Source organism: Humulus lupulus, chromosome 2 (assembly GCF_963169125.1).
Source record: "Humulus lupulus chromosome 2, drHumLupu1.1, whole genome shotgun sequence".
Taxonomy (NCBI): Eukaryota; Viridiplantae; Streptophyta; class Magnoliopsida; order Rosales; family Cannabaceae; genus Humulus; species Humulus lupulus.
This window is the reverse complement of record NC_084794.1, coordinates 218,494,587-218,508,030: the sequence shown is the minus strand read 5'-3', so window position 1 is coordinate 218,508,030 and position 13,444 is coordinate 218,494,587. Positions and strand designations below refer to the sequence as shown.

Genomic DNA, 13,444 nt, shown 5'->3' with positions numbered 1-13,444 from the left:
CATGGGAACAACCCGCGGAGACCCGCCCCTAATGAGATGGGGAATTCCCATCTAAATAGGAAATAGAGCGAGGACGGGGATAATTTTTAATCCCTTAATGTTAAATGGAATGGGGGTCTGGATGACACTCCCCGCCCCGACGGGGCCAAATTGTTATATATTTTGGTAATATTTTATATGTATTTTATATCTTTATTTATGTGATATTGTAGTATATTAGTAGCGTTTTTAATATTTTAAATTTTATTTGAGATAATGTTAGTATTTTAAATCATAAGTATTGTGTAATATTTTAATTTACATATAATTTATTATTTTTATTTAAAAAAAATTAATTTTTTTAAATAAATATGTTCCTCGTGAGGATTCCCCGCCCCAATATGGGATTCCCCACTCCATTCACGACAGAGAATAAGGGGGATGGGATGGGAATTAAAATTATAAATGGGAATGGGGAAGGGGGGAGCACTCTCCGCCAATTTCCTGCCTTATGTGCATCAGTGCATGTTGTCTTTTACATGCTAAGGGTGATATAGTATTTTAACATGATTTTGTAAAAAGATTCTCATCTTAGAATGCATATCATATAATCCAAATGCACATATCCCACGAGGGACTTAATCTTTCAAATCCGAGAGGACTAAAGAATTGCTCATTTTAAAATATAAAAATATTTAAAAAATGAAAAAATATATTAAAAATCTATTTTAATTAAAATAAAAAATAAATTAGTAGTATTAAATAAACATAAATTATAAAACTTATTTTTGTCCTTTAAAAATAAATATTCAAACTTTGTGGTTAGGTACGGATAAATACTAAATAACAAACACTAACACATGACTATTAACTAGTCAAAAATATAACTTAACGATTGGTATGAAAATATAAGAAAAAGTAATGCTATAGTACTTCCACCACCATAAAATTAAAAATTAAAAAATTGGTATTTAAATGTAAAATAAATGAAAATTTTAATACTTTATATGCAAATATCCCTCATAAATTTTATAAAATTTCACTAACTTGAACTTACTTTTTATAAAAATGTATCTCATTTCTTATTTGGATCCAAACACAATAAAATGAAATCCTTCAGAATAATTTTTTTCCTCCCTAAAATCTGAATTTCAAACTAAAGGGTTAAATTTTCTCACACCATCAAAATGATTTATGCGACAATATGGCTTTCTAAATGCTATCAATTTAATACAAAAAGGACGACGAAATTAAGGTGATAATTTAAAGGCAATAATAAAAATAAATAACCATAAATTTGTTTCAACTACAAAAACACAACCTTTCTTATTTTTGGGTTGAGATAAGTATGTTGAAAGTTGGAAGGCCACAAAACGGAATAAAAATCTCTTCTATTAATAAGTAGACTACATATTGCCGCTAAACAATCCAATTTGCATTATTCTAAAATAAACTTCTGTAACTGTATACGCAAAATCCATGAATTACTGCTGCTAGCAGAGAGGCTGCAGCAAATGCTGCCCAGAAACAATGTTGCCAAAATTACACAAGTACAAACTTTGAATCTACTCAACACAAGAAAAATCAGGCAGAAGAACTTGCGGAAGTTGCCGGCGACAGCAAAAGGCAGGTAAAAAATATAGAAAAAAGAACACCTTTAGGTCCAGCCAATCTATTCTCCAACAGTCAATCCAAACCCAAATTTGTAGTCTTTCTTTTTGTGATCTAGCTGCAAAGCATAATAAACCCACAAAACTTTGTTAATGGAATTATCTAACCACTAATTGCCAGCCCTGGTTGATATAGAAATGTTATTAAAATCTACAAGTCTTAGGAGACCTTGAAAATAATGTTTGCCAATTTGAAGGTACACAGAAAATATTCGATTATCCTCACCTCGGCAGAAAGAATAAAATTAAGACCCATATTTAATCGCTCTTCCAGAAAAGCAGCTGCGCAGCCATTTGAATCTATCTTTCCTCTAAGGCGACACTGTAATAATGATAGATCAATCAAATACTGATAGCTTCAAAGATCTAGTTCTGATGCTACAACAGTCAACAGTAAAGCAAAATATTCAGCAACATTAAATAAATAAAACAAATTGTACACCACTGACTCCATTTTTCTACAATGATAACCAGAACAAGAACGAAAGTAATATCCAAAATACCATGAAATAAACCAAACAGTTGGCTTGTAGCAACTTGGTTTAACTTTGAATAAATCATAATGTCAAAAACACAATTTAAACTCAAACCTTACACTAGGAACACAAAATTTACATTCAAAACTCAATTAACAACATGGCATATCATTCTAACCATCTATGATGCCATTTTTAAAAAATATCAGTGAAACATTAAGCCACATTATTGGGTGTAAGTTTTGAGTGTAAACTTTGTGTATCACAATCATTACTCTTAATTCCTAAATAAACAGAAGACAATATAAACTGAACTGGCCAATGTCTCATTAATTAGGCTCCAAGTCAGTAATGTATTGATGAGGCATTAGTTACTAGTTTGCTTACAGGACCTTGAACCAGGTCCACTCACACACTCACCTACCCAACCAATCACTTGAAATGTAACCATTGCCTTGTAAAAAGGATAAAATTCTCCAGCAAACAATTGTGGAAAGGGAGAAGTCTACTCCAACTTGTAAATGACCTACAACAATATAGATAGGCAAAGGGAAATAGGAAGAGCTGCATAACCTTAGCATCATAGATAGGAGGCCAGTATACAACAAAAAACCAGCATACAAACCAAGAAAATGCATTCTAATGAATACGATTTCAGCTGCTTAATTTAATATACCCGAGGGTTAGAGGGAGGATTTCATTAGATTGGTAAATGAATTGAGTACAATGCAAGCAATGACTTGGAGCAGAAAACTTTATTCCATATCAAACAAAACACTAGATCAGTGTAACTACATCATCAATAATAGTTATGCCACATCTGATTAGAAAATATTTCATGTCCTGTGAGGTGTGACCTAAATAGATGGTTACATCATCTAACAGCAACAGGCTACAATTTGCGCAAAACAAAAATCATTACTTGAACCTTTGCTGCAACAAAACGCACACAAAAAAATTGAAAAGCGCGTTCACAAAATGAAAGTATTCACAAAAATGAAAGCACCTGTCGAAGAATATAATCGTAACCAAAACTTGCTGTGACATCCCGTGACATGTAGTTGTACATGAAGTCTGATGCTAGAGAAACCTATACATGGGATAAAATAGTATAAGCAGCCACACAACATAAACAATAGCAAAATTTTCAAAATCCGATAAGTTTACTCACCTTCTCAGATACCTTCTGAACATAGCTCAGAGCAACCATTCCTGTGCTAGCAACCTGCCCTGTGGCAACCTGCAGAGTAGATGTTAGACTCCTGACTAGTTCAACTTTAAACTTATTTAGTAACTTAATTACTGCAACATATCATAGTCAAGAAAAAAGCAGAACATGTATTTGAAAACAGAATTGAAAAACATATTCTCCAGGAACATTTAGGAGGTGTAAACTCTGGAGAACAAAAAATATATAAAATTACAAGGAAGTTCATTTCAATACTAATAAGAAACAATTTTTCTTCAGGAGAAATTTTAAAAAAGAAATGAGCAAGTATAAAAAGGATGATCATATAAAAATTCAAGAGACCAACCATCTTGTCTGTGTTGTATCTAGCAGCATAACCAATACCAGACTTCCGATGCTGACCAGCCCAAAATACTTCACCACCGAGAGAAAAATGTGGGGTCACACTCTGAAAAACAACAGGAATGTTCTGTTAGGGAGAAAACGAAGGGCTAATAGAGGAGAGAGGCCTTTAATAAGACCAATGTCAAGAAACCTGAAAATAATGATTTTGGTGCAAATAATAAACTAGAACTATTCAACTGAAAATTGGTCCACTCCTGCCTTAAATAGGACAGATTATAGTCAAAAACTGTGTATTCTTCAGTGGTGTGTAATCTTAACTTATGGTTTAAAGGCCTGGGAAAGATCAAGTACAGGTGTTGTTGGCCCAATTACCATTGGAAATGTCAGGGTATGAGAAAACAGGCGGTGGTTTCAAAAAATCTTGTGAAATAACACTCCAGGCAGAAGAAACTGATTTTAGAAAATTTCAGGTTGTTGGGAACAGACAGGTTTAAAGTTAACTTAGGTATAGGTTTAAAGACAATGTACCTGAATGTAACTTGCCCCAAATAATGCCCCATTCCCTAGCTGAAACTGTGTCCTGAAGTCACTACCCTGCACGAGAAAATGGAATCAAAATCAAGAAGAGAACCATAATTCACATCCAAACAATAAAATAGACAAAAGAACTTGAATTAAGAGAGAAACACACTGAAATGCTCCAAAACTAAATTTTAACTAGTATTTTTTAAAACTCAAAGAACCAAAGAAAAACCTCAAGAATGACTACTATAACACTCACTCAAACATTTGACTCCACAGTTTGAATTTGAATTTTGTTAGACAGTAATTCCATGCACTCTAAGTACTACTGATAAACCCTATAACTTTCAACTGCAGCAACCAACCTTAAGAATATTTTATTCTAGATAAACAAGGGAAAAAAATAGTAATAGATTCAAATGAAACGAACATTTGGTGGAGAAACAATTGTATTGGTCTTTGTGACATAACAATCCGTTATCCAATTAATAAAAAGGAGACACTATCAAAAGGTGCATGAAGCGGATTGACTCGTCAAATTCCAACTTCCCAATTCCCTAACCAAAAGTACTTGTGGTCAGCCAGGCATTTTTCGAAATCTGAAGAAACAGAATACTAGTGAACACCTAAAAAAGATTATTCTCTCCCCCTATAATACATTTTTTTTTTAAAAAAGAAACTTCTTTGTATTAATATTGTGAAGTGTAATCCATATGAAAATCTGAAATAGAACTACTGTTACTATGTTTTAATAGTTAGTTAAAAAGGTTGTTATATGTTAGTTGTTAGTTGAGGTCATAAGTCGGTTGGCTAAGTTTTGTAAAGCTATATAAGCTGTGCTATTAAGTCATTATAAACTGTATGTGAGATAGAGAAATATCTGAGACTAGAGATTGATAGAAAGATAGAGAGAGAAGCTGACCAAGATTCAAGAAGAAAGGTGCTACTTAACCATGGCATTCATGGTGGATTGACAAGCAAGAAGAAAGTCAGATTAGTGGTGTTCAGTTGTAACATTACATAGCTTGAATTGGTGTTTGTAATCAATCTTTTGATAGTGGAGAAACTCCTTGAGGGAGAGCTGGATTAGGACTCACATTGAGATCCGAACCAGGATAAATTTCTTTGTCTTGTCTCTTTAATTTTTTCTCTGTTTTATAATTGATTTCATTTCTCGTTTAATCATATTGATTGTTTGAATTGCTGTGATATTGCTATAGCAAAACTGAGTCTGTGTTGTAAGAAATCACAACAGTGGTACCAGAGCCAGGTTTGAAGAATCCGAGACTCAAGTTGCAACACAACCAAGAATCAAGAAAGAGTTGATCAATGGCCTCATCATCAACCAGATTCGATTTAGAGAGGTTTGATGGATCGGGGGATTTCAGTCTTTGGAGAGAAAAGATGATGGCAATCCTAATCTACCAAAAGTTAGATTGTGCATTAGAGGAAAAGATTGAAAAGACAGAAAAGGAACTTGATGCAACAAAGAAAAGTGAAACAGAAACAATCATGAAGCAAGCAAGATCAGCCATAATAATGAATCTTGCAGATAATGTATTGAGGCAAGTCATTGGAGAGAAAACAGCTTTGGGGATATGGAACAAGTTGCAGCAATTGTACATGGCTAAGTCGACAGCCACCAAAATATTCTTAAAAGGAAAATTCTATGGCTTCAAGATGAATGCCACCATCTCATTAGAGCAGAATTTGGATGACCTCAACAAGATTGTTTTATCTCTAACCAACATGGGAGAAACAATCAAAGAAGAAGACCAAGCTGTGATCATACTGAATGCTCTACCAGATCAGTTCAAAGAAATGAGAACTGTGATAATGTACAGCAGAGACACCCTCACCCTCGAAGATATCATGAGCACACTGAGATCAAGGGATGCAGAATTGAATTGGCAAAAGGCAGCAAGACAAGAAGCCAGAACTGAGGAGGCACTAACAATTCGAGGAAGACAAACAAGAAGAGGAAATTCAAGATTCAGAGACAACTCTAAACCAAGATACAATTCAAGAACAAGAGGGAATAGCAGATCAAAGTCTAGACCAAGAGAAACTCGAAAATGCCATCACTGTGGCAAAACAGGTCACCTAATTCGATACTGCTGGGAACTTAGAGACAAAAGAAAGCAGAATAAAGATGAGGAAGAAAAAGGAAGTGATTCTAATGCTGCAGTTGATGACAACTACAGCTCAGATGGTGATGTCTTTGTAGCCATAAAAGATCAGAAAGAATCTTCAGATCTTGGAGAGGCTTGTACCAGTTCAGATTACAAAGACAATGAGGAATGGATTCTGGATAGTGGTTGTACTTACCACATGAGTCCAAACAAAGACTGGTTTAGTGATTATACCAAGATTAATGGTGGAAAGGTCATGATGGGAAATGACCATAAATGTCAGGTCATTGGTATTGGTTCGATATCCATCAGAAGCTATGATGGCACCATTAAAACTCTTAGCAATGTTAGACACATTCCAGAGTTGAAAAGAAACTTAATATCACTTGGTACATTAGATGATGAAGGCTTAGAATACAGAACAGGAAAAGGCACAATGAGAATCACTAAGGGATCACTACTGGTAATGAGGGGCATCAAAAGAAATGGGTTATATTTTCTAGATGGAAAAACCATAACTCCAGCACAAGCTGCAGCTGTTACTAAATGCAAAACAGACTCGAAAATGTGGCATGCAAGATTAGGCCACATAAGTGAGCAAGGACTGGTAGAGCTATCAAAACAAGGTTTGCTTCTAAACTATACACATGCTAACTTACCTTTCTGTGAGATCTGTGTGCAGGGCAAGCAACACAAGATTAAATTTTCCAGGAGCAACTATAGAGCTAAGCAAATTCTGGAATACCTACATGCTGACCTTTGGGGAGCTAGCAGGGTCAAAACTCCAGGTGGAAATCAATATTTTTTATCTGTTATAGATGACTATAGCAGAAAGGTATGGGTTTTCTTATTGAGACACAAAAATGAATGCCTTGAAAAGTTTAGAAACTGGAAAATATTTGTTGAAAACCAAACTGACAGAAAAGTTAAAACTTTAAGAACTGATAATGGGCTTGAGTTTGTTAATGAAGAATTCGATAAGCTGTGTATAGAAACAGGTATCAGGAGACATAGAACTGTTGCAAAGAATCCACAACAGAATGGAGTTGCAGAAAGAATGAATCGAACACTGCTTAACAAGGTTAGATGCATTTTACTAAATTCTGGTTTGCCAAAAAGATATTGGGGTGAAGCTTTGTATACTTCCTGTTATCTAATAAACAGAAGCCCAAGTAGAGTAATTGATCTTAAAACACCAGAAGAATTATGGAATAATAAACCTCCTTCATTAATGCATCTAAGGACATTTGGTTGTGCTGCATATGCTCATGTTGTAGGAGATAAATTAGACAAAAGATCTGTTAAGTGTGTCTTACTAGGATACCAAATTGGTGTCAAGGGATATAGACTGTTATCAACTGAAAATTACAAAGTAATAGTCAGTAGAGATGTTGTGTTTAATGAAAATGATTTCCCTTTTAAAAGAAATGAGAAAGGTATCTTGTCTGATGTTTCAGGTACAAATTCTCAAAGTGGAGTTCAGATTGAGGTGGAACCACTGCAGCATGCAAATTTAGATTCAAATGATCACACTGATGTAGATCAAGAAATTGAAGAAGAAGGTCAATCTGAGGACTTAGAAGGCTACCAGTTAGCAAGAGACAGAACAAGAAGGGAAATAAGACCTCCTGCCAGATATGGTGAAGCTGACATTATTGCTTATGCTTTTGCTATAGCAAAGGAATCAAAAGAAGCTGTGCCAAACAACTATCAGGAAGCTTTAAAATGCAGGCACTCAGTGAAGTGGAAATCAGCTATGAATGAAGAAATTGCCTCATTAAAGAAGAATGAAACATGGTCATTAGTCTTGAAACCAGAAAGGCAAAAGATTATTGGATGCAGATGGCTTTTCAGAGTTAAAGATGGTATAACAGAAGCTGAACCAAAAATTTACAAGGCCAGACTAGTTGCAAAGGGATTCAACCAAGTTGAAGGGGTGGACTACCAAGAAATATTCTCACCAGTTGTTAAAATGAAGACCATCAGAATGATGATTGCAATAGCTGTTCAATTGGATTGGGACATACAGCAAATGGATGTGAAAACAGCATTTTTGAATGGTAAACTTGAAGAAACAGTCTACATGGATCAGCCTGATGGATTCAAGGTGAAATCAAAGGAAGGAGAGCTGGTATGCCTATTGAAGAGATCTCTATATGGACTTAAACAGTCCCCAAGGCAATGGTATAAGAAAATCGATTCAGTAATCACTAAGTTTGGTTATGTCAGATCCAACTTTGACACTTGTCTATACTTCACAAATTTGAAGTCACAAGCTGCTACTTTCTTACTAATCTATGTCGATGATTTGTTAATCATGGGAAAGGATCAAAATCAGATAAACAAGCTCAAGCATGTTCTGAACAGTGAATTTGAAATAAAAGACATGGGGGCAGCAAGGAAAATACTTGGCATCAAAATTTTAAGAAACAGAAAAGAAAGAAGCCTGATGCTAACTCAGAGATCATACATTGAAAAGGTAATAAAGAAATTCAACATGCAAGGTGGAAAGGAAACTCAGATTCCCTTAGCTGGCCATTTTATTCTGTCTACAGAACAATCACCAAAGGATGATCAGTCAAAGAAGAAAATGGAAGAAATCCCTTATGCCAAAGCAATTGGCAGTGTTATGTATGCTATGATAAGCACCAGGCCAGACATTGCATATTCAGTAAGCATTCTGAGCAGGTTTATGTCAAACCCTGGTGAAGACCACTGGACAGGTTTAAAATGGCTATTGAGATATCTGAAGACAACTTCAGATTATGGTTTGAAATTCGAAAAGGGAGGAAATGATCTAAACTTAGAAGGATATGTAGATGCTGACTATGCCTCCAACAGAGACACCAGAAAGTCAATGACCAGTTACTGTTTTATGTTAAATTCATGTTGCATAAACTGGAAATCCCAGCAGCAACATGTTGTTGCTTTATCCACTACTGAAGCAGAATTCATGGCTATTACTGAAGCTTTCAAAGAAGCAACATGGATCAAGGGAATCTTACAAGAAATATGCATGCTGAAAGGAAGTGTTTGTGTTTTCTCAGATAGTCAGTCAGCAATTCATTTGAGTAAAAATCCTGTCTACCATGAAAGATCCAAACACATTGACATAAGGATGTTTTGGATTAGAGACAAGATAGAAGCTGGTGAAATCAATTTGGAAAAGGTGCCTACTGAAGAGAACCCTGCTGATGCAGGAACCAAAGTGCTGCCTGTGAGCAAGTTCAATCACTGTTTGGACTTGCTCAACCTTGGACCTGTTTGAGCAATCAGGTTCACTCCCTCAAGGACGAAGATACTTCTAATTTTCATGGATTAAGGTGGAATTTGTAAAGTGTAATCCATATGAAAATCTGAAATAGAACTACTGTTACTATGTTTTAATAGTTAGTTAAAAAGGTTGTTATATGTTAGTTGTTAGTTGAAGTCATAAGTCGGTTGGCTAAGTTTTGTAAAGCTATATAAGCTGTGCTATTAAGTCATTATAAACTGTATGTGAGATAGAGAAATATCTGAGACTAGAGATTGATAGAAAGATAGAGAGAGAAGCTGACCAAGATTCAAGAAGAAAGGTGCTACTTAACCATGGCATTCATGGTGGATTGACAAGCAAGAAGAAAGTCAGATTAGTGGTGTTCAGTTGTAACATTACATAGCTTGAATTGGTGTTTGTAATCAATCTTTTGATAGTGGAGAAACTCCTTGAGGGAGAGCTGGATTAGGACTCACATTGAGATCCGAACCAGGATAAATTTCTTTGTCTTGTCTCTTTAATTTTTTCTCTGTTTTATAATTGATTTCATTTCTCGTTTAATCATATTGATTGTTTGAATTGCTGTGATATTGCTATAGCAAAACTGAGTCTGTGTTGTAAGAAATCACAACAAATATAATAATGAATACAAAGACAGAAGATCAGAATCGATCTTCGAAATAGCCACAGACACAGCTACTTTCGAATTTAAATAAAACAGCAAATCATTAAACACCAGCTAAGAACTATTATGACAGAAAACTTTCCCAATCCCTGCTAAGATCAAGAAAGGAGTCCCTCAAATGATTCAAATTTACACAAATGATTCCAACATAATAGAATTCTAGGAGACCTATAAAATACTCATGGGGTTGATAATTGCATAAAATTAGAAGTTCAAAGAGATTAAAATGGCACCACCACTCTCAAAGTATACGGGGGAGAGAATAAAGCAACACAAACTCTTTTATTTCTATCCTAATTTTGGATGATGCTAGGTATACCAACAATTATACAAATGTTCAATACAACTAATGCTAGATGCAATCGGTAAGATGCTATTTTCGATAGATAATTACCCATGAGAAAAATGACAACTCACCAACCACATTAGTTTGTATTAAAAGGTTGATGCAATAGTTTGTTTTCCCAGAATTATTACTGTAATTTAAGCTAATTATACAAGTAAAATGATGCAATTAAATGAAGCTGAACCAAGATTTCCCCTATGCAATTCCTAATATTTCCAAATACCATAATAAATGCAATAAACAATTATTTGGTAATACTAGAAAGTTCTTCACAATCATTCATGAAAATTAAACTATAGGTATATTTAGAATCAACGATGCCATCAATTTGTAAAGTTATGTTGCTTAACCTGATTGTCCTTGTTTTTACTACGGTTAAAGATATAGAGCATGTGCATTTGAGCAATCATCAGCCCAATTTCTTTTATAAGTAGACAATAACCTCTTTGTAATGAAATTGAAAACAGAAAAGGGCAACCCTCTCGTAAAAGAAAAACTAGAAGTACAAAGATAGTTCCAAAATACCAGCATCTAACCTTGTAATCAAAATTGAGCATGCCGTGTGACATATGTGGTTCATTTGTGAGCTGAGTAAAAAGAAAAAAGGCCAATTAGCCAAGGCATGAAAAATGTTACTCGCAGAAATGCTTTATTCTTTATAATAGTACCTGTGCATTAGCCTTCAAAATGAGATTTTCGGTCAAATCACACTTCACTCTTGCATTTAACCTCCCATCAGTTAGTATTCTTCCAAAAAGCATCAACTGCATTACACCAATCCAAATTAAAAATTTAGGATGAACTCTTTTATGAAAATAACAAAATCTAAGAAGATATTTAAGTAAAAGGGTAACTCACCTTTGGGTCTATAAAATTGGCTCCAAACTCATAGTGAGCAGTAGGGATTTTGATAGTTTCCGCCGACTGGGAAGGAACCTCAGTGGGCCCCATGAACACACTAGTTTTGGGTTGACAAAATACAGTTAATAATGGTATTAACACTTTAAAATAGATTTCTTTTTTTTAAAAAAAAAATATATATATATATATATATAGGTGCAGAGGAGAGCCTGGTACGACCTGTGACTGAGTGAGAACTTCTGATTGAGCCCTTTAGTAAAATCAAAGCGCATCCCCTCAAAAAGTTCTGGCTTTAAAGACACTATTGACACCCAAACGCACAAAATTAGTACCACATACTCACCACTCTCTTTAGTTGTCTGCCACTATCAGATGAAAAAAAAACAATTGACAACATAAGAGAATTAGTAATTCCCTCTAATTCTATGTTCTCCTAGTTCCACCATAGGAAAGAACAATAACAATTGGTAACATTAGAAAACTAGTAATTCCCTTTGATTATATATTCTCCTAGTTCCACCTACAATACAAGCTCTCCGGAAGAAGGGAAAAAAAGATCACATATTTCTAATGCTTGTAACCTAAATCTTTTGACCATATGATAACAAGCGCTTAAAATATCCAATACTCGGAAAAACAACAGATACCCAGAATAGTGCAAATTAAATCAAAGTAGAAAACACTGAAATCGTTCGTTTTATTTTTACCAAAAAAAAACTTACTGAGAGCTTCACGATGGATCTCTTCATAGGGAATGGGGCATGGAAGATTGAAGTAATCGGCCTTCTCATCTGCTTTGGTCTTCTCGGGAACGGCAGGCTCGGGAAGAATTGCAGTAGCGGTAGTTGGGGGAGCAAGAGCCGCCATTGTTTTGGTAATTGCTCACTGAGTTGCTTCTTCTATTGAATAACAACAATAATAAAAATTGAAAAGGAGAAAAAACAAAACTCACAGTTGTTCTGTGAATATGAAAATGGAGAGAGAGAGAGAGAAAGGGAAAGAGAAAGAATGTTAGGTTATCTCTCTCTCTAAACCCCAAAACAATCAAAGACAGAGAGCTAACCTCTAAAACCCTAGAGACAGTTTTGGGTTGTGGAAGGAAAACTGGTGTCGAGCTCAGTTGGTCTCTTATTGGGGATTCTTTGCCGTGAGGCCCACTCCTCCTTACTACAGTCCAAGATTCAAAGTCCAGCCCAATATATGCACAAAGAATTTTCTTTTACAAAATATTCACAAAGAATTTACATCATATTCTATTTCTACTTTTTTCTTTTTTTTTTTAGAAAATGATACTTCATTGAAAGGGAGATTATGGGCTTCTTTGGCCAAATTTGTGTTGTTAGCTTTGGCTTATTAAAAAAGAAAAATTACATAAAATATTAAATTTTGCTAAAAAAATTATAGTTATTTTTTTTCTTTTTCAATTTTACAGTTTTAAATAAATTTTTATATTTTACAATTTTGTCTTTTGTCTTTTTTTGTATTATTTTAACGTTGTTTTTAGGTTTTTTTTTTTTTGTATTTTCATGTTGTTTTGTATTTTCACGTTGTTTTTATGGTTTTTTTTTTTGTTGATGTTTAGTTAGTCTAATGAGTTGTTTTCAACTTGTATTTCCTAAAAACTGTATTTTTGTAATTATGAAACTTTGAAAATTATATTTTTGAAAACTTGAGTGCGTATTTTTTAAGAAAAAAACAATCGTAAAAAAGTAAAAAAAAATGTGTATTTAAGAAAAAATCTCTATTAAAAAAAATACTTTTATAAGAAGTTACATTTTGTATCTTCTCTAGAAATAGCTTATTAAAGTTAAAAGTCAATTTGACTAAAATATCTAATCAAGCTCTCAAAAGAGCTTTTAAAGCTTAATAAACATAAAAGTATTTTTTAAAAGTTATGCCAACCACACCCTGCATCCCTGGTGGGATTGTATCAACCGACATGTCTCCCAAAAAGTTACAAATACAAGCCCACTTGGCTACATT

The 13,444-nt window shown here is 34.2% G+C and overlaps 1 protein-coding gene across 2 annotated transcripts; it reads right to left on the bottom strand.

Annotated features, from left to right (window-relative positions):
* Window positions 1-1,355: 1,355 nt before the first annotated feature.
* Window positions 1,356-12,617, bottom strand: LOC133818971 (mitochondrial import receptor subunit TOM40-1-like). 2 transcript variants are annotated; one of them, XM_062252107.1, is made up of 12 exons: window positions 12,525-12,617; window positions 12,184-12,360; window positions 11,681-11,762; window positions 11,459-11,558; window positions 11,269-11,364; window positions 11,137-11,187; window positions 4,188-4,253; window positions 3,661-3,762; window positions 3,297-3,365; window positions 3,132-3,215; window positions 1,876-1,971; window positions 1,356-1,708 (listed from the first exon to the last, which is right to left on the bottom strand). In XM_062252107.1, exons 2-12 carry the CDS (start codon window positions 12,326-12,328, stop codon window positions 1,652-1,654), a joined length of 948 nt encoding a protein of 315 aa, XP_062108091.1. In that variant the 5' UTR covers window positions 12,329-12,360; window positions 12,525-12,617; the 3' UTR covers window positions 1,356-1,651. The 2 variants fall into 2 exon arrangements, with proteins under 2 accessions (XP_062108091.1, XP_062108090.1); XM_062252106.1 differs by lacking the exon at window positions 12,525-12,617 and having other exon boundaries at window positions 12,184-12,518.
* Between the last annotated feature and the right edge of the window lie 827 nt (window positions 12,618-13,444).